Raw genomic sequence first — 25,447 nt, 5'->3', positions numbered from 1 at the left:
GCCGTCTTATCGGGGCCAGCTGTGGCTGCTTCCCCAGTCAGCTTAGCTTGGCTGTTTTTAAGCCCTGCTTTACCTGAGTGAGGAAGCTGCTCCACTACATGTTCCCAGTGATGTCAGGGATTACATTCTTGTTAATCTTGGGGAGCAGTATTGGGGCCCTTAGTGCTTTAGTCAAAAACCCCATTCTAATGTTAGACGTATTGGAAAACCAAGTTCAGTAAGTACCAATAGCAGCTTTCTTGTATTTTTAGAACATAAGAGTGGTCTGAGACAGCAGGGCCAATGGTCTATCTAGTCCATTATCCTGGCTTCTGGATGGTGCCAGATGCTTAAGAGGGAATGAACAGAACAAGGCAATTTATTTATTGAGTGATCCCTCCCCTGTCATCCAGTCCCGGCCTCTGGCAGTCAGAGGTTTAAGGAAGAAAAATATGTGATATTAGAGCCAGAGCATGTTTTCTGAGTCCAGGGATTTTGTAAAAGTAAGTGCAAATAAATGAGTCTCTCTCTCTTGTGTGTGGAACGATTTACATGTAGAATTCTTGCTAATGGGATCACCACACATTTGGAGATGACTAGAGCCCACAGTCTAAAATGTAGCTATATTTGTCCACAGAACACAAATGAGGATCAGTTCTAATGTACAGTAAGTCTAGAACGAAATACAAAAATGAATATTATGCATGTCAACAGCTAGCTTTAGAAAACTGATCTGATTGTGAGGAATGTGCAGGGAAGGTACCTCAATGTTAATTGATAGGATGCCTCTCTTAAAAAACAAAACAAAAAACTTGATATACTAAATATAAGGAACCACAGGTCAAACTTCTTGTCATTGAGATGCTGGCCAGCTTAGATATATACTTCATCCCATTTTCCATGGGGACAAGAGGCAATTCCTAGTCACAGTGGCTTAAGATCAAAGAAGACAGATTTCAACAATAAGTTCCCTGAAAATTGTAGTAATTCTTCTGTCATCGAACAGTTAAAAACACAGAACCAAGGTATCTTGCAAGTGTAGTTCTTCTTCGAGTGATTGCTCATATCCATTCCAGTTAGGTGTGTGCGTGCTGCGTGCACGTTCGTCGGAAGACTTTTTACCCTAGCAACACTTAGTGGGTCGGCTGGGCACCGCCTGGAGTGGCGCCGCTATGGCACCGGATATATACCCCAGCCGACCCAGCCACCCTTCAGTTCCTTCTTACTGCCCGTGTCGGTCGTTGGAACAGTGGAGCGCGGCTTAGCTGACTTCCACTTCCCTAGCTTCTCGTAGTTCTCGTTCATTATCATGTATATAGTTATAATCCTTTATATATATATATAGTTATACTTTTTTTCTTTACTAGAATAGTTAGTTTATTAATAGTTAGCAGAGTTTGGGGAGTAGCCCCTTCCCCGCACCCAGTGCCGGAGCCCATGCCCGGCTCACCGGGTTTCAAACTGTGCTCGGCCTGCCACAAGCCGATGCCGACAGGAGATCCGCACGACTCCTGTCTGAAGTGCCTTGGGGAATCGCACTTGACAGCTAAGTGCCCCATTTGCAAGGCTTTCAAGCTGAGAACAAAAAAGGAGAGGGACATCAGGCTTAAACAGCTCCTCATGGAGGCGGCCCTCACCCCTCCACTTTCGGCACCGAGCGCTGGTCAGTCGGTGAGCAGAAGCGCCTCCGTGGCACCGGACCGCACTGGTACGCCTAAGGACTCACGGCACCGGACGTCGCAGGCACCGAAGCCGGCTCAACGACGCTCCCTCTCCCCGAGGTTGAGGAAGGCCAAGACTCCTGCTGCTTTGGCACCGACTGCACCGCAGCCAGAATGAACGCCTAAGTCGGATCGCCCGGCGCCGACACCCGCTGTGGCACTGACTAAATTGAAACCGTCAATTCCGGTCCCACAAAGGCCGTCGAGTCCGGCACCTGTTAGCTCCCTGGCGCGTGCCACGGTAGAGCTCACGATGCCGTCCACGCCAGAGGCATTCTCAGCGGCGAGGGACCTGATCGCTCTGATGGACTCGGCACTGCCTCTACCCCCAGCACCGCCAGTGAGTGTAATCCAATCCATAGGCAAGCCAACCTTGATTAGACCACCCTCTGTCGGTGCAGTTGACAGGCACCGCTTACGATCGCGTTCCCACAGACGCTCCAGGTCCAGATGGCGCTCCCGCTCTCGACGCCGTTCGCAGTCCTGGCACAGTTCTACTACACGGCACCGGTCAGAATCACAGCACCGGTTGGACTCTTGTTCACCAGCTCATTACCCGTGGCACCACTCCAGTTCTCGGCACCGCTCCAGGCACCGTGCCTCCCAAAGCCATTCACGACGCCGGGATTTGAGATCTCAGCTGATCTCCTGGCACCGATCTGGTCGCAGGTCCCGCTCTCGATCTCGGTACCAATATGCATCCCGGCACCGGTCCCTGATACCGAGGGGAGCCAGGTCTGATGGAACATCTGCATAAGGCTTCTCCGCTCCTCCATGGCCATCCAGGCATACGTCGGTGTCCTCCCACGCGGACAGCTACTATGGCCAAGACCGTGATTCCGATGTGCCCACTGGAGTGTTTCAAGAAGCCCGGTTTCAGGACCCAGGACCTCACCAGTGGTCCTTTTGGACACCTTGGGTGTACCACCAGGCCCAAGGTGCTCTGCTAGTTCTGGCCCGCTCCACTTCATCAGAGCACCGAGCACCAGAGGTCACAGTTAGTCGTCGTCCTCCACCCAGGACAGAGGAGCCACTAGTCCATCCACCGGGTTCCCCGGTGCCACTGGAGCAGGAACCGGCGCAGGAGCAAGAGGCCATACAGGACCCGCTTGTCCCCGGTTTTCATCTTCTTCCTCTCCAGATGAGGCAGTGGCAGGGACTTCCTCCTTGGGACCGCCTCCAATAGACCTAAGAGCCCATCAGGACCTCCTCAGGAGAGTGGCGCTCAACATGAACCTCCAGGTGGAGGAGGTCCTGGAGGTCGAGGACCCTGTAGTGAGCATCCTGTCGGCAGATGCCCCTACTAGAGTGGCTTTGCCCTTTATCAGGACCATCCAGGCTAATGCAGACACCTTATGGTAGTCCCGAGCCTCCATCCCCCCTACGGCGAAGGGGGTCGAGCGCAAATACATGGTACCCTCTCGGGGGTATGAGTATCTATATGTCCACCCTCCTCCCTCCTCACTGGTTGTCCAATCGGTTGAGAAGGAGCACCATGGCCAACAGGCGCCAGCCCCAAAGTCAAAGGAGGCTAGGCGAATGGACCTACTCGGCTGCAAAGTGTATTCAGCAGGCACCCTAGAGCTCCAGGTGGCAAATCAGCAGGTTCTACTGAGCCCATTATAGCTACAACACCTGGGCAGAGGTGGGTAGATATACAGAGCTACTCCCCTCGGACTCCCAACAGGAATTCGCTGCATTCCTAGAGGAGGGGAAAAAGGTGGCCAGAACCTCCCTCCAGGCTTCTCTAGATGCGGCCGACTTGGCAGCCAGAAATCTGGCCTCTGGTATCACCATGAGATGCATCTCATGGCTACAGGTGTCCAACGTACCGCCTGAATTGCAATATACCATCCAGGATTTACCCTTCGACGGTAAGGGTCTGTTCTCGGAGAAGACTGACCCCAGGCTACAAAGCTTGAAATACAACAGGGTCATCATGCCCTCCTTGGGCGTGCATACACCTGTGACTCAACGCAGACCTTTCCGTCCCCAGACGCACCGCCCATACTTTGTGCCCAGACACAGGCAAGACTTCAGCAGACGGTGCGGGCGAGGTGGCCGTAGACGCTAGTCCAGACCCCAAGGGGCCCAAAACCACGGCTCCTCAAAACCACCAGCGGGGCCTAAGTCTGCCTTTTGAAGGTATGCCCGAGGACAGCGTACCAGTTTCAGGACAGGATCCTTTTCCTCCCTTCTCCAACTGCCTCTCCTACTTCCTCCTGGCATGGTCCCAATTGACCTCAGACCTATGGGTCCTACACACTGTGAAACAAGGATACCACCTCCAATTTGTTTCATCCCCGCCTTCCCACCCTCCCACCCAGTCCCTCTTCAGGGACCCCTCTCACGAGCAGTTCCTCCTACAAGAGGTGCAGACACTCCTCGCAATAGGAGCAACAGAGGCGGTGCCGCAAAACAAGAAGGGCAAAGGGTTTTACTCCCGGTACTTTCTGATCCCCAAGTCAAAAGGAGGCCTCAGGTCCATCCTAGACCTGCGAGGCCTCAACAAGTTCATGATAAAGTTGAAATTCCGCATAGTCTCCCTAGGGACCATTATCCCGTCCTTGGATCCTGGAGACTGGTATGCTGCCCTCGATATGAAGGACGAGTACTTTCACATCGCCATTTTTCCTCCACACAGGAGGTACCTTCTCTTTGTAGCCAACCACCAGCACTTCCAGTTCACGGTCCTCCCCTTTGGCCTCTCCACGGCCCCAAGGGTGTTTACAAAGTGCATGGCCGTAGTCGCCCCCACCTCCGCTGACGTCAGATACATGTATTCCCGTATCTGGATGACTGGCTCATCAGAGGGAGCTCCGAGACACAGGTCAGACAGCAGATAGACATTGTCAGGGACCTATTCACATGCTTAGGCCTGATGCTCAATGTGGAGAAATCTACACTGGTCCCCACACAAAGGCTAAACTTCGTAGGAGCTACCCTGGACTCCAATCTAGCCAAGGCCTACCTACCCCAGCCGTGATTCCAGGCAATGGCAATGATCATTTGAGGTCTGCAGAACTTCCCGACGACCTTGGCTCGCACCTGTCTCGGTCTCCTAGGTCACATGGCTGCCTGTACTTATGTGACCAAATATGCCAGGCTCAGCCTCCGACCCCTCCAAATGTGGCTCAACTCGGTCTACTGTCCAGGTAAGAACCCGATAGACACAATAGTCACCATTCCCCCGAGCATCCTACGCTCCCTCGACTGGTGGCTAACACCCTCCCTGATATGTGCAGGGTTACCGTTCCATCCGCCACAACCCTCACTGTCCCTGACGATGGACGCGTCATCTCTCGGATGGGGGGCTCACCTCGGACACCTTCGTACCCAGGGCTTTTGGTCACCACAGAAGCTGATGCTTCACATAAATGTCCGAGAGCTGAGAGCGGTCCGCCTGGCGTGCCAGACATTCCAGCAGCATCTACACGGCTGTTGTGTCTCAGTGTTTACAGACAACACAACGGCCATGTATTATATCAACAAACAGGGAGGGACTCGATCCTACCCCCTCTGTCAGGAGACCATCCGACTCTGGGACTTCTGCATAGCTCACTCGATAGACCTGGTAGCGTTCTTTCTCCAGGGGGTTCAGAACACTCTAGCGGATCAGCTGAGCAGATCCTTCCTCTGCCACGAATGGTCGATAAGAACAGATGTTATTCATTCGGTCTTCCAGAAGTGAGGCTTTCCTCACATAGACCTGTTCGCCTCTCGCACGAACAGGAAATGCCAAGCGTTCTGCTCCTTCCAGGGTCTTTCACTGGGATCAATCTCGGACGCATTCCTCATGTCGTGGAAGCACTGGCTGCTCTATGCCTTCCCTCCGTTCCCACTGGTTCACAAGGTCCTGATAAAACTCAGCAGGGACAGAGCAAGCGCACCTAATCATGATCGTGCCAGTGTGGCCCAGACAGCACTGGTACACCACACTGCTCAACCTGTCCTTAGCCAGCCCAATTACCCTGCCTCTCCACCCGGACCTCATAGCGCAGGACCACGGCAATCTTCGCCACCTGGACCTGCACGCCCTCCACCTCACGGCCTGGCTCCTGCGTGGCTAAACAGGTCAGAGTTACGCTGCTCCTCTCCAGTACAACATATATTCCTGAGTAGCAGAAAGCCTTCCATTCTGTCAACATATCTGGCCAAGTAGAAATGTTTCTCCTGCTGGTGTGAAACGCAGAATACTACTCCCTCTCAGGTCTCGATCCCCACTATCTTTGACTACCTCTGGTCCCTTAAGCAGCAGGGCCTGGCCATATCGTCTCTGAGGGTGCACTTGGCGGACATCTCCACGTTCCATCCAGGGGAGAGTAGACACTCCGTGTTTTCCCATCCTTTAGTACTAGGTTTCTCAAGGGCCTGAAGCACCTCTACCCCCAAGTACGCCACCCTGCCCCTACCTGGGACATCAATCTAGTCCTAAGCAGGCTTATGCTTCCACCATTCGAGCCGTTGGCACCTTGCCCGCTGCTATACCTGTCCTGGAAGACAGTTTTCTTAGTAGTCATTACATTGGCCAGACGAGTCTCCGAGCTTCGAGTGCTAACGGTGGACCCACCGTATACTGTCTTTCACAAGGACAAGGTACAGTTGCGATCGCATCCGGTGTTCCTCCCTAAGGTAGTGTCGGCCTTCCATACCAACAGGACATCTTCCTTCTGGTCTTCTTCCCGAAGCCTCACTCATCTCGGCGGGAACAGCAGTTACACTCCTTAGATGTCCGTAGGGCGCTCACTTTTTATATCGATCGGACGAAGCCCTTCCAGAAATCGCCCCAACTCTTCATTGCTGTGGCTGACCGGATGAAGGCCTACCTGTCTTCTCCCAGAGGATCTCCTCTTGGGTGACGGCGTGCATCCGCACGTGCTATGACCTGGCTCATGTTCCCTCGGGCCATTTCACTGCACATTCTACCAGAGCTCAGGCTTCATCAGCCGCCTTCCTTGCCCATGTACCAATCCAGGAGATATGTCGCGCAGCTACCTGGTCCTTGGTCCACACCTTTGCTTCGCACTATGCTCTGATCCAACAGTGTAGAGATGATGCAGCCTTTGGCTCAACGGTTTTGCACTCTGCCACATCTCACTCCGACCCTTCCACCTAGGTAAGGCTTGGGAATCACCTCACTGGAATGGATATGAGCAATCACTCGAAGAAGAAAAGATGGTTACTCACCTTTGTAACTGTTGTTCTTCGAAATGTGCTGCTCATATCCATTCCAAACCCACCCTCCTTCCCCACTGTCTGAGTAACCGGCAAGAAGGAACTGAAGGGTGGCTGAGTCGGCTGGGGTATATATCTGGTGCCATGGCGGCGCCACTCCAGGGGGCGTCCAGCCGACCCACCGAGTGTTGCTAGGGTAGAAAGTCTTCCGATGAACATGCATGTGGCGCGCGGACACCTAACTGGAATGGATATGAGCAACACATATCGAAGAACAATAGTTACAAAGGTGAGTAACCGTCTTTTATGACTTTAAATCTATTTTGTAAATAAGAACATCTTTTTTTTTAAAGATAATTAAAACCCTCTGTGTTTAAGGACTTCATTTAAGACTATTTGGTATATAAAATGGAGGTAAAATACCTACTCAACGTGTAAGAATTTTTGAGATCTCTGGGTAAAAAACACTATATACATGTTTATTAATTATTTTCTTGGTTTATAAAGTTTTTCCAGTAGGAAAAAATTAACTGAGCTAAGAAACTGAGTTGTTTTATTGTGTTTTTGAATTTAATTCTTTGGATCTTTCTGCAGAGTAATCTGTTCTATCAAGAAGTCATTTTTCATGGCGATCCTTGCCTGCTTAAACTAAAACCATAGTAGAATGAGCATCTGGAGCTTCTTCAACTGAGCAGTCTTGTGAGCTTAAGCTCTCTAGTGTAGCCACTCTAAGCCGATGGGATAGAGGTCTCCCGTTGGCTTAATTACTCCGGGCCCCGCAAGCGGTGGCAGCTATGTCTCCTGCCGACACAGTGCTGTCCGCACCGATGCTTAACTCTGTGTAAGTTATGTCACTCAGGTGGGTGACTAGTGTTGGGAGGGGAGGAAGGGGATGAGGCAGGGAGAAGGATCAGTGACCAAAAAAAGAAAAATTCTCAACTGCCATTTGCTGCCATCTGTTTGTTCGCAGATAGAGTACTAGTGGAATAGGTCCTCATAAAAGAATGATCAGATCATCTATTTCACGTGCTAATAATCTGAAATTGATGATTACTGTTCTTCATGTGCAAAATTCCATTGAAGTCTGTGGAAGAGAAACTATAGATTCTGAGCCTCCCCAAACACACACACGTGTATCATGAGAAAAGCAGTTTTGATTTTTAGATCGCAGTGTTTTAGTGATGTGAACAAAAAAAGACCCTATATGATATTTACTAAAGGCCCCTTCCAAAAAGGGAGACATGCATTGAATAAGTTAAATGAACACTATTGGGTTAAATTTGGCCCAAAATATAGGTTTCTAATGGTTTTCTTCAGAAGCAGCTTTTTCAAAACTTAAGACCAAGTAGAAATGTTTCAATAATGTTTTAGAAAATTCCAGTGGAGGTAGTTCTTATAAACAAAGAGCAGTGATTCTCAAACTTTGGTACTGGTGACCCCTTTCACATAGCAAGCCCCCCCCCCCCCCCGCGGTTAAATTAAAAACACTTTTAAATATATTTAACACTATTATAAATGCTGGAGGCAAAGCAGGGTTTGCGGTGAAGGCTGACAGCTTGAGACTCCCCCACATAATAGCCTCAGGACCCCCTAAGGGGTCGCAACCCCTAGTTTGAGAACTCCTGACAAAGAACCTCTGCAAAATTTGTGGCCTAAATACTGCGGTGTTGTGCCAATGCATAAGAATCAGAAAATGAAGCTAGTAAAAAACAAAGTGAAACTGATCTACAGCCACTATCCAAGCTGAAAAAAATATATAAATTGTGCCAACCAGACTTTTAAAGACCTTTGAATTTTCCTAATTTGATAATAGATTTTTAAAATGTTTTATATTGCTACATATTTAACCTGATAAGCAGTTTTTAAATAGATTTTTTTCTAATTTGCATCTTATCAAGTGTCTAATTAGAACGTGTAGGCTGCTTTAAAGTACTAATACAGTAAGTACAGTGAAACCCCGTTATAACGCGATGTTTGGGGTCTAAAAAATTCAATCGTGATAAATGTGGGGTCGCAATATCGTGGGGTTTCAAGCCGGTCAGTTTAAGTCATTGGCCCCCAATGCGGTGCATAGATGTGTGCCGCCTAGTGCCCCTAGTGCCTGAGCAGGGGAGAGAAGCCGCGGCCCCGTGCCTGCCGGGGACAGAGAGCACCGGCACCCACAGCCCTGGAGTTCTCTATCCCCAGCAGGTGCGGGGCCGCGGCTTCTCTCCAAATGGACCATGAAATCTGGTCTTTTGTGTTCTTTTACCCTATTCTATACAGATTTCATGGGGGAGACCAGGGTTTCTCAAATTGAGGGTCCTTCTGTGCTGCCTTCAGAGCTGGGCAGCCGGAGAGCAGTGCCTGTTGGCCAGGCACCCAGTTCTGAAGGCAGTGCCCCACCTGCAGCAGCGCAGAAATAAGAGTGACAATACCATACTACGCCATCTTTCTGTGCTGCTGCTGACACTAGCTCTGCCTTCAGAGCTGGGCTTTCAGCTAGCAGCTGCCACTCTCCAGCCTCCCAGCTTGAAGGTGGCACCGCCACCAGCAGCAGCAAGTGGTAAGGGTAGCAGCACTGCAACCCCCCATAACATTGTGACATCCCCCTCCCAATACACACACACAATACCTTTTTGGAGCAGGACCCCTACAATTACAACACTGTGACATTTCAGATTGAAATAGCTGAAATCATGAAATCTATGGTTTTTAAAATCTTATAGCCGTAAAATTGCCCAGAATGGACCGTAGGTCTCTACCAATAATATTATATAGAGCAAGATTGACACCGGGTGGCCAGTTGTGACCTTAAAGAGACCCTGTCATATAGTTTAACATTTTCAGCCTAAACTGCCATAAATTCAGGGGAAAGTTACTTGGATTCTAAACTATTGCAGGCTAAATACTTGGGTAAATTCGAGTTAAGGATGAGAGTGCCTTACAATAAATTTGTAGTAATTAAAAAGAAGTCTTAAAAATATGGGAAATTCAAAGTTAAGTTAAACGTAAATCGCAACCCAACATTTATAAGTTTGGAAATGTATAATTCAGGCCCTCAAACAACCTCAACTCTGCCTCTGCAGTGACTTTAGCCTCTAATCTTTCTTCCTGGAAAATGTGCTGTTTTCAAGTCCTTCACATAAGAGTTTGCGAGATAAGGTCTCCATACAGAACTGGTGTTTTGATCAAGCGCTTTTTGTACTGGCTCCAGGACAATTTGTAAAAGCCAATGTATTACTAGTTTAATGAATAAACCACTGCTATCCCTGTGTAACTTTTTTCCCTTCGAGTGGTTATTCATTTGCAGTTTGCTGACGGTGTGCAATGTACCCCACTCACCCATGTTCAGAATCTCATGCACCTTGAGCGTCCTTATATCCTGCACCGAGGGCATAAAAGGGTGGAGCAGGCCAGCTACCACTCAGTTCCTCTCGTGCCTCCTGGCTTTGAGATGAATATGGGCAGTGAGCAGTGCTAACAAAATACCTGGCTCTTTTCAAATCTGTGCAGAGTGTAGATAGAGATAGTTAGTTGTTGCACATTGGCATTTTGGTTTTTTAACCAGAATAGCTATTTCTTTCTGGTGTCAGGATGGTTTCTTTTAAGTCCCCTGGATTAACATACTACCCATCAAACAAGGGCACTATACCCTGTAATGTTTGGCATTTAAAATATGTATTTTGTCTGGGGGAATGTTCCTGGAAAATGTCCTATTTGCAAGTCCTTCACTTGCAGGACCTGCAAATCTAGAGAAGCCCTGCTCCAGATGTACTTAATGGGTAAAGCAACGAGAGTAGCTTCAGGCCCTGGGTCATATAATCATCCTGTAAATGCCTTCTCTGCTCCTTAGAGTGCTAATACTGGGTCCCTAACTTCCTGGGCCTCATCAGCAACATCCTGTTTTAAAATCTGGCATGTTGGACAAGAAGTTTTCTATGAAAAAGGTACAGGGCATGGAAGAGTCCAGAGATGATCCCAGACTAAGATCTCCTCAAAGAGAAGGATGGAGAAATCCAAGCTTTTATGCAGACCCAACTTATGCTTCTGCTTATCTTATGTCCGGACAAAGTGTCTTTTGGACACATCCTGTGTTCCTACTGACAGTTGTCACAGACTTGCATCTGAAGCAGGGCTGGCTCTAGCATTTTTGCAGCCCCAAGCAGCAAAAAATAATAATAAAAAAAGCCATGTTTGCGATTGGTGGCAGCTCTACCGCCACTTCTTCTACGGTGGCAATTCTGCGGCAGGTCCTTCGCTCCGAGAGGGAGTGACGGCCCCACCGTCGAATTGCCGCTGAATTGCTGCATGTGCCACTGCTCTCTTCATTGGCTGCCCCAGGCACCTGCTTCCTAGCCTCGTGCCTGGAGAAGGCCCTGATCTTGCCTACTTTTCAAATGTTAGGCTGTCTTTTATTTTGATCTTAACTCTGAATTACCTTGGTTTCTAATGCTTCATTTTGTTTGTTTTTAATAACTACAGCATAATGAATTTTTTAAAAAAACAACACTTACATGTACTGTCAACTTTACTCACAGAGTTTAATGATTTGTTTTGTTTGGTTTCTGGCTGGGGATTTTCTTGATTATTTTTTTAAGACATTTTGAAATCTTTCCCATGCAAAAAAAGAAAGCTGGCAGAAGCCCCCTGTGTTATGCAAAGAACAATGGAGGAGCTAAGAAACAGGGAACATTGTAGTACTTAGAAGTACGATAGGGGTCCCTCAGGTTCTGTGGTTACCAGGAGGATTGGAGGTTCTGGTGGAGCTACTGAACTTTGCAGGCACTCTGAGCTGAGTTTTGTGGAGAAACTCTGAGGGGCTACAGGACTGCCTGAGAACATGGGGAAGTTAGTCCAGCTGAATGCTTTGGCCTCTGCCAATTGCTGCAGCTCCACAATTTTCCTGTTCATTGGGTAGAACATTGTAACTCATGCAAGTCATGGAGTCCACAATTCTTCATATTTATCTTTAGCTTAACTCTTTTCTCATCCCTTTTCTGCCCCTCCATACACACTTAGATTAAAGAAGTTATGTTGCCATGGGGAAAGGCACCACCACATATGTCTTCTGTAGGTGTGATGGTTGTCACCTACCCTTTGCTGTCAGGGATTTTATCTATGCATGCAGATTCTGCTGCCTACTTAAGAATGTTAGAAAATTCTGCTGCTTGTTAAAAAATTCTGCGGCTTCCTACAACCTATATACAGGATGCTGAAGATTATGCCATCTTATGAACAGGGGTTAAGAATTTGCCTCTGGAGAGGTAGGGTAATGGCGGTTCTTTGCCATCTCTGTGAGGACCCCATTGAGAGAAGGTTTTGGCTAGGAGTAGGTTGAGGCCAGGGACAATGAGTCAATCCAGGGTTATTACCAAGTTTGTATACAGATGTTCAAGTAATTTAACAATGAGAACTTTTGAGCTGTGAATAGGCCCCCTCCACTTCACTGACTGATAGCAAAGTGCAGAGGAAAGATTGATTGGCTGGTTCTTCTGATGTCACAATGATGCTACTTATGAATCACCTGAGTTACTGAGCAAATTGCAGAGGAAAGATTGATTGGTTGGTACTTCTGATGTCACAATGATGCTACTTGTAAATCACCTGAGTTACTGGTATAGCTCTGTCACCATAAGCTCTAGAGGTGACTGTTGAGAGCTTTTCTTATTATACTCTAGCTTCTTTACGTAAGTTTGAAATCCCATTGAATTGCAAATTATATGAGTAACTATGGAATATATGAAGAGTCTGGGGTGTTCTGTCATTGAAATAATCAAAGCCAAGAATAAGGTGAGAGAACAAGCAGTGAATTTTATTAATATTGTGATTTAAAAAAAAACTTGTTAGCTTGTTGAATGGATGGTGGGGGGATGATGGATTGTACCTGACTTACTGAAAGCTAACGGCTCTCTTCTCTACCCTGCTATCTGCTTGGTCAAGAACTTTATATATGAGACACAAATACCAGTTTTCTGATTTACAGACTGTTTCAGCAAAATCTGATGATCTAAAGCAGCAGAACTACATACAAAAAGCAAACAGTCCTATTTTCTTCTAGAATTATGTATAATAATTTCTCTAACATTACTTAGTACATATTTCACTAACACAATTCATTACACAGTTCTCCAACAAAGCTTAACTATGTATGTGCTTGCTAATGGTGGCTCCATAATTTACAGTAGAGCTTCAGGGTTACAAACACCAGAGTTACAAAGTGATCAGTCAACTACACAAATCTCATTTGCAACCGGAAGAACATAATTAGGCAGCAGCAGAGACACATCCCTTCCACCACCACCCGCACGCAAAAAAAGGCAAACACAGTACTGTACTGTGTTACATGATTAAAAAATGAAGGGAAAGCAGCATTTTTTCTTCTGCATAGTTAAGTTTGAGAGCTATATTAAGACAATGTTCAGTTGTAAACTTTTGAAAGAACAACCATAATATTTTGTTCAGAGTTATGAACAACGTCCATTCCCGAGTTCGTAACTCTGAGGTTCTATTGTATATTTAAATCCACCATTTCTCTGTGCCTTTAAAAGATTTAAATAGCTTTACATGAGCTAAAACATCTCGTGCTTTTGCTTATGCAGCACCAGCACAGGCAAAAGTTAATACAGGTGATTATTAGAACTGTATTGCAGTTTGTGAGGCTGGTATATAAACAAGAAAACTTAGAGTCACAGACCTGCACGATGCAGGACAGAATTTTTTTATATCCTTTGGACCCTCTAAATTCTGGTCGTAGCTCTGGATCCCTTCCATGACGGGAAAGAATTCACACACTATACTGAAGAGTTTTAAAGTGCTCAGAATGCAAGATCTTGGGTCCTTCCAAGACCTCTCTGTTTTGCTGCAGAAGAATCAAGAGGGAAAAGGCCCTCTTGTATTCAGTGCAAGGAAGCCAAGAAATTTCTGTGGCTATAGTACTGATATAATGGAAATGTCGAAATAATTTGTATTAGTGGAGCAAATGTGTGTGAATCATATAAAATGGATTTTTTTGGCTAGCTAAAACAGATGCCAAACAGGTGTACACTGATAAGAGTAAAGAAATAAAGCCATTCAAACCCAACCTTTCATTAAGAGGCAAATCCTTAGTTGGCCCCATCTTTCCATACCCGTGAAGGGACCTACATTTTGCTATACGGGATAGGGTGGGCAAGATTTCAGCAGCCTGCACAGCACTTCCTTTCTCTGAGGGAGCTTCCTTGCCACTGCATGCCGTGGTTGTTTGGTTTAGTGGGTCAACCACTGCACTGATATACTGGACAACATAGCAGGAGAACTATGGAAACTAGTGGATCATCTGCTGCTCTATGACTTTTGGGATTAGTGATTGGTTCCTTTTTTCCCCTATCATTTTTTTTTAAATACCAGTTAAGTGGGTGTGTGCTGTGGGGAAGGTCTGCACAAGGGAACTTTTCCTTTATGGATAAGTTGCTTTGATACACTGAACAAATAGCAGGCCAGCTCTCTAATGAGGCAGCCAGCAATGCAGTATTGTTATTGCGGTAGAGTGAATAACGATAACAAATATCTAAGAAACACAGATATTGTATATATACTAAAACCATTTGAAAGTGTCATAAAAATATGTTTTAACAGCACCACTGTCTCCTTTGAAAATCATTGACTTTTCACCATATTTAACATGGGGAATATAGTCCAGCTGAATGTTTTGGCCTCTGCCAATTGTTGCAGCTCCACAGTTTCCATGTGCATTGGGTAGAACATTGTAGCTCATGCAAGTCATGGACTCCACGATTCTTCATATTTATCTTTAGCTTAACTCTTTTCCCATCTCCTTTCTGCCCCTCCATACACACTTAGATTAAAGAAATTATGTTGCCGTGGGGAAAGGCACCACCACATATGTCTTCTCTAGGTGTGATGGTTGTCACCTACCCTTTGCTGGCATGCAGATTCTGCTGCCTACTTAAGAATGTTAGAAAATTCTGCTGCTTCCTACATCCTATATACAGGATGCTGAAGATTATACCATCATATGAACAGGGGTTAAGAATTTGCCTCTGGAGAGGTAGGGTAATCGCGGTTCTTTGCTACCTCTGTGAGGATCCCATTGAGAGAAGGTCTTGGCTGGGAGTAGGTTGAGGTCAGGGACATTGAGTCAATCCAGGGTTATTATCATGTTTGTATACAGATGTTCAAGTAATTTAACAATGAGAACTTTTGAGCTGTGAATAGGCGCTCTCCACTTCACTGACTGATAGCAAAGTGCAGAGGAAAGATTGATTGGTTGCTACTTCTGATGTCACAATGATGCTACTTGTAAATCACCTGAGTTACTGGCAGAGCTCTGTCACCATAACCTCTAGGTGTGACTGTTGAGAGCTTTTCTTATTATAATCTAGCTTCTTTACATGAGTTTGAAATCTGATTGGATGGCAAATTATATTAGTAAATACGTTCAAAATAGTTCAGTAATTTTTTTCTGTTCAATCAATTATAGCCAAGTGTAATCTGTTCTCAGTTCAGTATGGGATACCTGTGTGAGTATTCACTAAGTCATGGAACACTGTAAGCAGTTTTGGGGCAGAGACCATGACTTCCTCGTATGTATGTCTTTTTTGTTTGTTTGTTTGTTTGTTAACAGTGCCTACTAAAGTGGGATTTCAATCCTGATTGTGAGGGCAGGATTGCTATTGTAGTACAAATAATAAATATTCCCCTTGCATCACTGTGATTTATGATTAAACTTTGTATAGTATGAAATGTTGGAGCGAAAAGTGGATGTCCTACTGAGTCATCAGAGACAATTTGTCGAAAAGAATCGTCTGTCCTTAGAACAGAAAATAAAAGAAAAGGAAAAAGTAAGACGAGACCTATATTTTCACAAGTTTAAAGTTGCCTCCAGACTGCTATTACCGGAGCGAACAACTTGTTAATTTAGTATTTGTCCATGTAGATCCCACTCTAGGTGCATATGTGCTTCAGGCACGCAAGATTGGATTCTTCTTCTTTGAGTGCATGCTCATGACGATTCCATATTTGATGTGTGTGTGCCCACGTACACGCTGTCAGATTTTTTTCCCCCTAATGGTATCCCTAGGGCCTGCTTTGGCAACCTCCGGAGCCCTGTGCTTATGCGTCAGTACATAGGGCCCTGGTGGTCCCACACCCTCTCAGTTCCTTCTTTCCACCAGTGATGGTTGTTGGAACGCTCCTTGTTTTCGCAAGTCCGACAGTGGTTTCTCTAACTTTAGACTCTGAGTTTTTCTTGTATCTCGTTACTGTTACTCGTCGTGTTAGTATTTAGGAGTGGAGTCCCATTAGAGATATAGCCCCTAGGATGGGGTATGTCCCAGTCCCTAGGGTTCAAGCCATGTTCTGGGTGCAGCAAACCTATGCCTATTAGTGACCTGAACACGAGCTGCCTTAAGTGCCTCAGAGAGGCTCATATTAAAGAGAAATGCAGAATCTGCAACAACTTCAGGCCTCACACTCTTAAAGACAGGGATATCCAATTAAAAACCATGTTGATGGAGGCTGCCCTGCGCCCCACATTGGAACCATGCCGCTCCGACTCTGAATTGAGCACCTCGGCTTCGGTGCGGAGTGCCCCTCCGACACCAGGATCTTCTTGGTGCTGCTCCCCTTCTCCCATGCCTAAGAAGAGGCATAAGAAGTCACGGCTGGAACAAGGTCATTCTCCGGCACCACGCACAGCTAACTGGGAGTTCCCACACGAGTCGAGACCTGCACAGGGCTGCTCGATTTCCCCAAGAGCCACATCTGGCAGCGGCCACACCACTTGTTCAACATCTTGGCTACAGCAACTACACTTCCCCAAGTGAGGGACCTTCCTGGGACCAAAGTATTGGATTGTTAGAGCCTTTATCACCTCTCTATCAAGATAGGATTTTTGGTGGCTGTTTTTTTTACTATATTTTACTCTATTTTACAAAGACAAGATGACTCTTCTTTGATCTTGCCCTAGGTTCTTATTCAGAGTGGTCTCATGCTTTTGTTTGCATCAGTGCATACACCCTCAGTATTTTCCCCCAAACCTCATTTGACTCCTGGAGAGGAAAAACTTCATATGAGTGGTGTGTTTAGGGCACTTTTCTACCACCTCCATAGAACAAAGCCTTTCCACAACTGGCCTAGAACTTTTTTTGTAATATTTGAGACAGGTCTAGAGGGCTCGTTGTTTCAGTCCAGGGACTCTTGAAATGGAGATTTGACTGCATAAAGATCTTCTGTGAACTAAATAAATTAGCTCCACCTTCTCATATTAAAGCAAACTATACTAGGCCCCAAGTGACACGGGCAGGCTTGAGGAATGTTCCTATGTCAGAAATATGCTAGGGAGCCACTTGGAGCTCATTGCGTACTTTTATTCAGCACTACTCGGTAGTTGCAACTACTAGATCTGACGCCAAGTTTGTCAGGGCAGTCCTGCAGTCTTCATGTAAATTAGACTCTTGACATCCCCCTCCATAGGGAGATAGTTGCTAGTCACCTAAAGTGAGATCCATGTTAACAGATACTGAGAGACAAAACCCCAGTTACTTACCTTACAGTAATTCTGGTTCTTCTGTCTGTTCTGCTCACATGAAGCCCCCGACCACTCCTCTTTCTCTACTACTGTGAAATCCATTAGTTTGGGGATTGTGTATTGGCAAAGAAACTGAGAAGTGGCTGGGCCTGCTTTGCCCGCAGGTGTTATGTGTGTGTGGGGGGGGGCATGTGTGCGCGCGTGCATATTAAGATACCTGCTGATGCTACACCTGTGCACTGTCGACCCAAAAGAACCCAATCTCATGCACATGGGGCACATGCACACCTAGAGCAGGATCCATGTAGAGAAAACATCTCAAAAGAAACCAGTTAGGGTAAGGAAAATAACTTTTTTGTAACATGATATTCTGATTTTGCTACTAAGGGGCAAATTTTAGTAGCTCATATGCAAATTGAGGGAAAGTTAATGGGAAAATATTTTAAGTATTTCCACTTTGACCTTCCCCCTTTCATTTTTTTTCTCCTTTGTCACTCTCTTCCTTGCTATTTTTATTTGGATTTTTCTTTTATTTTAGTTTGTCAGCTGAATGGATCTGCATTTGTTAATGAAACAATTTACGAGCCTACCACGAATTAAGTTGACTAAAGCCATGTTCCCTAGCTGTTGATAATAGTAGTCTGGTGGTTATAACTTGGTAAGAGGAAGTGAATCCGTATTTGTTCAAGGTAGGCTGGGCAGGCAGGCTACCAATCTTGTCATGGTATAATTCCCCACTCTGAACCTTAGCGTCCAAAAGATGGGGTACCAACCAGCATGAATTCCCCTAGGCTTGATTACCAGCTTAGTACTTGTAGCGCTGCCGCCAACCAGGAATTCCAGTGCCTGGTACACTCTGCTCCCCCCAAAACCTTGCCCGGGGACCCCCAAGACCCAGTCCCTCTTGATCTTAACACAAGGAAAGTAAACCCTTTCCCTCTCCATTGCCTCTCCCAGGCTTCCCCTCCTGGGTTACCCTGAAAGATCACTGAGATTCAAACTCCTTGAATCTTAAAACAGAGAAGAAAATCCACCTTCCCCCCTCCTTCTCTCTCCCCCTCCCAGACTCTCCCTGAGAGAGAAAGTAATCCTAACACAGAGAGAAATTAACCTTTCTCTCCCCTTTCCCTCCTTTCTCCACACCAATTCCCTGGTGAATCTAGACCCTGTCCCCTGGGATCTCTCACCAGAATAAAAAAGCAATCAGGTTCCTAAACAAGAAAAGCTTTTAATTAAAGAAAGAAAAATAGTAAAAATTATCTTTGTAAATTTAAGATGGAATATGTTACAGGGCCTTTCAGCTATAGACACTGGGAATACTGTCCCAGCCTAAGTACACAAGTACAAATTAAAACCCTTTCAGCAAAATAAAAATTTGAGCTCCTTCCGGCTAAATATACATTTGCAAATAAAGAAAACAAACATAAGCCTAACTCGCCTTATCTACCTAGTACTCACTATTCTGGACATATAACAGACTATATCAAAGAGATTGGCAAGAAACCTGATTGCATGTCTGCTCCCTCTGCGCCCCCAGAGTGAACAACAACCAAACACTAACAGTACACCCAAAAACTTCCCTAACTCAAGATTTGAAAGTATCCTGTCCCCTGATTGGTCCTCTGGTCAGGTGACTGCCAGGCTTACTGAACTTGTTAACCCTTTACAGTCAAAAGAGACATGAAGTACTCCTGTTCTATTAACCCTTAACTATCTGTTTATGACACCTCTAATTTATAGTTAGATGATAAAAATAAAATCAGAAAAAAGTTTGAACATTTTGCTAATAATTTGCTCACTTATTCCTGAGTTTGACTCTCCCCGCCTGCATTCTTCTGCTCCTGGCAGGCCAACGCAGGATAGGAGTGGGTCTTTGGAAAGGGTATGAGGGCAGAGAGGCTGGGTATAATAAGGGGAGGAGACATAAAGATTTGGGGAAGTGGATCACTGGGATCCAAGAGGGCTGGGGACTTCATAGGATGGCTGGCAATGAGAGTGGGAACAGGCTGTGGGGGTACTTGAGGACATGGGATGGAGCAGGTGTCTTACTGGAGGATAGGAGGGAGCTTAGGAGACAGCAGAGGGGAAGCACTAGCACTTCACTACTTTCTCCAGCCGACAAACCTGCTATGATTTGTTAAAGGGGAGTCCTGCAGCTGTTGCCAAGAGAAGTTTGGCAGAGAGCTTTGTTGCCAGGAGACGCCACTGGTGCTTTCTCTCCCTATCTTCCTCCGCTTTCTGCTCCCCTACTTAGCCCTCTCTCTTCCTTACCAACCCCAACACTCCCTACTAAAAGTCCCATGCCCCTCATAGCCCTATTCCCCCATATAAATCCCCTCCCAAATTCATGTAGAGCCCCAACCATAAGGACCGTGGGGCTGGGAAGAAGCCTCAAAAAATAATTATACCTGGATGGATATCTACTTTTCATCTCCTAAAGATTGCAGGAGATGGGCTAGATTCCTAAGGATCTTAGGAGATGTGCATAAGTGAAGTTCTGCTCCCCAAGACCTGAGGTGGGAGGAGTTAATGCCCCTCTACCAAACTTCTGTTGCTGCTCAATCTTGTGTTAAGTCAAATTGAAAATAAATAAGGCATTTTCCTCATGAAAAACATTTTTACAGCACTAAGTGAAACATGTCATCATAGCAAAGAAGGAAATTCCCCCCACCCCAAAGGATCATGATTATTGGGGATTAGTCTGGTTGCTTAGTTGTAATGCTCAATGTTGTTATGGAGATCTACTTTTGAATCGATATAGAAGCTTCATTCCATGATTTGCTAGTATTTTTTTGATCCACCTGTATTGGCGTAGCAGATGAAGTAGGCTACTCTGATTGGTCAAAGTGAGTCATGGCCATTAATGGCCATAACAGAATTTATGCTTTACTTAAAAATGGTTTTTAAACTCTTTTTGCTTCTGTCAGAGAGCACTTTAGTGTAATTAGTAACTATTTACAGAGGTGATTTACAGTCCCTCTCCCGCGTTTTCCAGTTTTAATAGTTATAGTAACTTGACTAGAAACATGTAACAGGAGTGTGTTTCTCTCCCCTACCTGCTCTTCCCCCCAAATCTTCTACATTTCTAGGAAGTGTTTCGTCAGCTACATGACTTACTGACAGAAGATCTGCAGTGCGAACAGATAAACCAGGACTTGCAGCAAGCCAATAATGCTCTACAGGCAGAACTCGACAAAGTAAGATTTTTAATATCTGAACTATTCAAATGGAAGTGGTGATGCTGAGTTTTTATTTTATGTAAAATTTAACTGTCCTCTTTATTGTGTTTGATGATCTATATATGACAAATATTTAAGTGCAACTAAATATATCACAGGTCAGAGCAAGCTGCGGTATGTTCCTGTCACAGGGTGAGCTGGTCCATTAAAAGATTGGGGCACAGCTGCACCTTTTGTCAGGTTTAGCCCATCTCCCTGTATGATGGAAATAAATACAAGGGTTATGTGACAGAAGTATGCATCTAAACCAAGCCTGCTGGCAGGTAAAAGGGCAGCCTGTGGTCATTCAAGAGAAAGACACCTCCCCCATCCACCCCAAAAGTTCAGAGACAGACTCTGTCTCATTAGCGCCCAGGCAGAGAGTCTGTGAAGAGGACAGGTGACAATTTTCCAGAACTCCAAGACAGAAGCCTTTTGGGGGAAGAGATTTACAAGGAACTGGAAACTGTGCAGGGATAAGCCTCCATTGATGGACCTGCAGGATGCAGAAGTCTCAGTTAGGAGATGGGTTGGAATACAAGGATGTGCATGCTCTGGTCAAGACCTGGAAAAACTTGAGGCATTATAAGCAGAAAGGAATAATTGAGGTTGGTAAGGATATGTTTGAGTGTTGTGTTATGCTAATAAACAAACCTGGAAGAGAACACTACTGTAAAATCACCACGTGACAGCTGGTTTGATGTAAGATTGAAGGTAAACTGAGGTAGCAGATGGGCCCAAAGGCAATCTGGGGTTAATGCCCTACAACCGTTCCCTTTAGCATCATTCTGATATGAGCACTGCCTCTTTTCTACCCACACTCTCTAATAGAAAACTGCTTTTTTATTTATGATACACATGGTCTACACTGACTTAATACAGAGGTTGTAAATTTGTCCACGATAGCTGTCTGCCATAGCGATGTGTCATCCTAGCTGTGTGAGCACATTAATCAATCATTTTCTACAGAGGTGGTTAGTATTTTCTCTACACATACTCTTCTTTCCAGGTTTACTCTTGAAACACTCGATTCATACTGAAACTTGGATGTCTATAGGTTTTTATTGAGAAAAGCCTACTCCTTTCTAGAATGGAACTAGGTTATTTCATTCTCATTTTTTTCTCTCTTGATGTTGGTAATAAATTTACTTCCTTTTTAATTTGGAGTACTATAGAGCTATTATGACCAATATAAAACAGATTAAAAAGGTTGAAAAGCAGTTAGAATTTGGTGGTGTTACAGTTATGATCTTGTTAACTTCCTGGTTTAGCTAGCGATATAACAGGGGTGGGCAACCTTTCAGAAGTGGTGGTGCCAAGCAGGGGCGGCTCCAGGCCTCAGCATGCCAAGCAGGTGCTTGGGGTGGCATGCCACGGGGGTCACTCTGCCGGTCGCCGGGAGGGCGTCAGGTGGCTCCGGTGGACCTCCGGTAGGCGTGCCAGCGGAAGATCCACCAAAGCCGCGGGACCAGCGGACCCTCCACAGGCACGCCTGCGGGAGGTCCACCGGAGCTGCCTGACGCCCTCCCGGCGACCGACAGGGCGCCCCCCGCTGCATGCCGCCCTGCTTGGAGCGGCGAATTCTCTAGATTTGCCCTTGGTGCCAACTCTTCATTTATTCTCTCTAATTTAAGGTTTCGCGTGCCAGTAATTCATTTTAATGTTTTTAGAAGGTCTCTTTCTATAAGTCTATAATATATAACTAAACTATTGTTGTATGTTAAGTAAATAAGGTTTTTAAAATGTTTAAGAAGCTTCATTTAAAATTAAATTAAAATGCAGAGGCTCTGGACCAGTGGCCAGGAACCGGGAAGTGTGAGTGCCACTGAAATCAGCTCGTGTGCTGCCTTCGGCACACGTGCCATAGGTTGCCTACCCCTGTGATATAAAGACAGGTGATAAATTTAAGATAGAAGATAGCATGACACTAATTTCCCTTACCCCCAAAGGATGTGGTTATGGAGACAGAGGTGGAAGCTGAATGTCTTTGTTGCTCCATAAATATGGGGAATTAAGATGTACAAATACTGTTTTTTCCCAACATGTAACCTATTCCTTAAGTATATAGTAAGTGGAAAAAGTAGAGTAATTTGTCAATTTCTTGGTATTTGGATTGTACCGAATTAAGTCTAGTTTGGTATTGATCCTTTCTGTTTGTTGGCTGTTCAATGGCATATTTGGTGATAGCTGATCATCAGTCCAACACCTAAATGTTACCTCTCAAATGAGCAGTTGAGGACTGAGTGGGAATGGGGAAGGATCTTCTAAACCTGATAGGTGCTCCCTTTGACCAAATATGTTACGTTTAAAAAATGGAGAGCAAGTGTTAAATCTGCTGCCCTTATGACTGAGCTTAAAAGAAAGCACTAGTTAGCATTCCCAATGATTAACAGACTGTACTATAACTATTCCTTAAATTATGAATAAATTTATACATTACAACTCTATACTTGAAAATGTGCCTGAAAATATTTTTCACAACCTTTCCCAGTCTTGAGTTAAAGATTTGTGTTACCTTAACCTGTTCTGGTTTTGGTATGATACAGAGTCTAGAACCCAGGACAGGACAGTGAGAGGAGGATGGATTTTTCAGATATCTGGGCTATTTTTAATAGCACTTTTTTAAAGCCATCATGCTGAGTTTCAAGGTTTAGGGCCAAATTCTGCTCTTTATTATAGAACATAGAAGTCAACAGTTACTCCAAACTTCCCTTTCTGCAGGAGGAAGTAGAACATAGCTTATCCTTTTTGCTCTGTTTTCTAAGGTATCTTTGGAGCTCATCATTTAAAGGGACATCAGGAATTTTTAATTTTTTAAAATAGATTAAATATGACTACAAATAAAATGTGATGTGTTTTCCTCATAGGCAATAGCAGTGAAACACCGTTTGGAAAACGACTGCATTGAGCTTAACACAGAAGCTGTGCAGAGCAGAACAGGCTTTACTTGCAAACCAGTCAAAGGAACTGGAATAATTAATAATTTAAACTGGAAATCAGTAAGAACTGGTTCCATTTATGCCTTACTGACTCACAGGGGAACTCTGCAAGCTCTGTGTTGGAGAATAGTGTATTTCCACCAGAAGTTGTGTTTCGATAATGTCTTATTCTGGCTGTCCTATTTTGGACCATCTTAAACGACTGTGACAAAGTTCCTCTTCTGCCTTGATGGGTCCTGAACTTATTGGCAGATTTGCTCACCTCAGAGATTCATGGCAGCCCTCAGTTTGGCCATTTTTTTGGCTCAAACCTGCCATTCACTCAGCTAACCTCATCACTGAGCAGCATGGGGAAAAGGAAGGAGAACAATCCCCACAGGCTCTCCTGACCTACCTTGTGAGTCACGTGGACAGGCCAGGGACTTTCCCCTCTGGTGGGACCCACAGTCCAAGTCAACTCCTCTTATATCCAGTAAAGGGGAGGGGAATGGGGGGAAACCCAGACCCACCCTCTACTCTGGATTTCAGCCCAGGGCCCTGTGCATCACAGCTGTCTACAGTATTACGTGTAACACCTGCGTGACAGCTACAACTCCCTGGGCTACTTCCCCATAGCCTCCTCCCAACATCTTCTTTATCCTCACTACAGGACCTTTCTCCTGATGCCAGATAGCGTATGTACTTCTCAGTCCTCCAGCCGCAGGCCCTCTCACTCTCAGCGCCTTGCACACCCTTCACTGACTGAAGTGAGGTCCTTTTTAAACCAGGTGTCCTAATTAGCCTGCCTGCCTTAATTGGTTCCGGCAAGTTCCTGATTTTTCTGGAACTGCCCCTGTTATCTTACCCAGGGAAAAGGGACCTGCTTAATGTGAGGTTAATATATTTGCCTTCTCTCACTCTCCTGTAGCGGGCCCCTACCCCATGAATCCAACTGGCCTTCCTGCCCCTTCACCATAAGCTGTCCGCATGACTTAAAGCTGGTTCATTTCCAGACCGCGTCAAGGAAACATCTATTCCTCACCTTCGCGTCCCACCCAGACACAAAGTGAAGGGACCTCCTGCCACCTCTAGAGGGTGGGGAGCCCCAGTGGGCCAGCTTATACACCACCCTGCTCCCAAGGCTCACCAGGGATGTCAGTTGGCGGCTCCTTCACGAGGCTGTGAGCACGGGCATGTAATTGGCGCAGTTCACCCCCATCCTGGACACCTGACCTTTCTGCGGCGTAAGGGAGACTCTGGTGCATGTTTACCTGGAGTGCGCCAGGCTGCATCCTCAATTCTGTCTCCTCACAGATAGCCTGTTGCATTTCTAGCTGCACTTTTCCCCTCATTTCCTTATTTATGCACTCCCTATCGGTGAATCCACAAAGTCACGGGACCTCCTGGTCAACCTCCTCCTGGCCATGGCTAAAATGGGCATCTATAAAAGCAGGGAGAGGAGGTTGGCCAATGGAGTCTCCTGTAACTGTGGGACCTCTTTCCGGTCCTCCATCCATTCACACATCTGGGCAGAATTCCTCTGGGCGGCGTCCACTGACTCCCTTGGTGCCTTCGAGGAGCAGTGGGCACTGTCCGGGGTTCTCTGCTCGGTGTCCCATCAGGTTCCCTTTGTTTGACCCTTTGACAGCACTTCTGTCCCTGTTATTTCATTAGCTGTCCCCTGAAACAACTTAGTTTCCAGGCCTTGTTGATCCCCCCTTACGACTAGGGGGATCTTTAAGCAGTGGGCTCCCCCACTTCCTGGATCCCAATAGGATCACTCTCCTGTAGCCCTGTAGCCCGACCCTGTCACAAGACCTATAGCTATGATACAAGATAAGGCCCCGATCTTGCAGTTTTTGCAATTGATTCTATGTGGACTGAGCCCAGGCAAAAAATTGGTTGTATGGTCAGGGTTTAAAAAAA

The 25,447-nt window shown here is 45.8% G+C and overlaps 1 protein-coding gene across 1 annotated transcript in view; it reads left to right on the top strand.

Moving 5' to 3' along the window:
* LOC127049832 (centromere protein F-like) overlaps positions 1 to 24,215 on the top strand; it is a 67,944-nt gene extending 43,729 nt beyond the window's left edge. The window contains exons 2-5 of the mRNA XM_050951102.1: positions 15,593 to 15,697; positions 20,475 to 20,582; positions 23,471 to 23,602; positions 24,192 to 24,215. Of these exons, the coding sequence (XP_050807059.1) occupies positions 15,599 to 15,697; positions 20,475 to 20,582; positions 23,471 to 23,602; positions 24,192 to 24,215 (363 nt within the window). The 5' untranslated portion in view covers positions 15,593 to 15,598. The remainder of the gene's footprint in view (positions 1 to 15,592; positions 15,698 to 20,474; positions 20,583 to 23,470; positions 23,603 to 24,191) is intronic.
* The last annotated feature ends 1,232 nt before the right edge of the window (positions 24,216 to 25,447 follow it).

Source organism: Gopherus flavomarginatus, chromosome 4 (genome assembly GCF_025201925.1).
Source record: "Gopherus flavomarginatus isolate rGopFla2 chromosome 4, rGopFla2.mat.asm, whole genome shotgun sequence".
NCBI classification, from domain to species: Eukaryota; Metazoa; Chordata; order Testudines; family Testudinidae; genus Gopherus; species Gopherus flavomarginatus.
The sequence above is the reverse complement of the archived record's forward strand: the minus strand, read 5'-3'. Positions and strand labels throughout refer to the sequence as shown.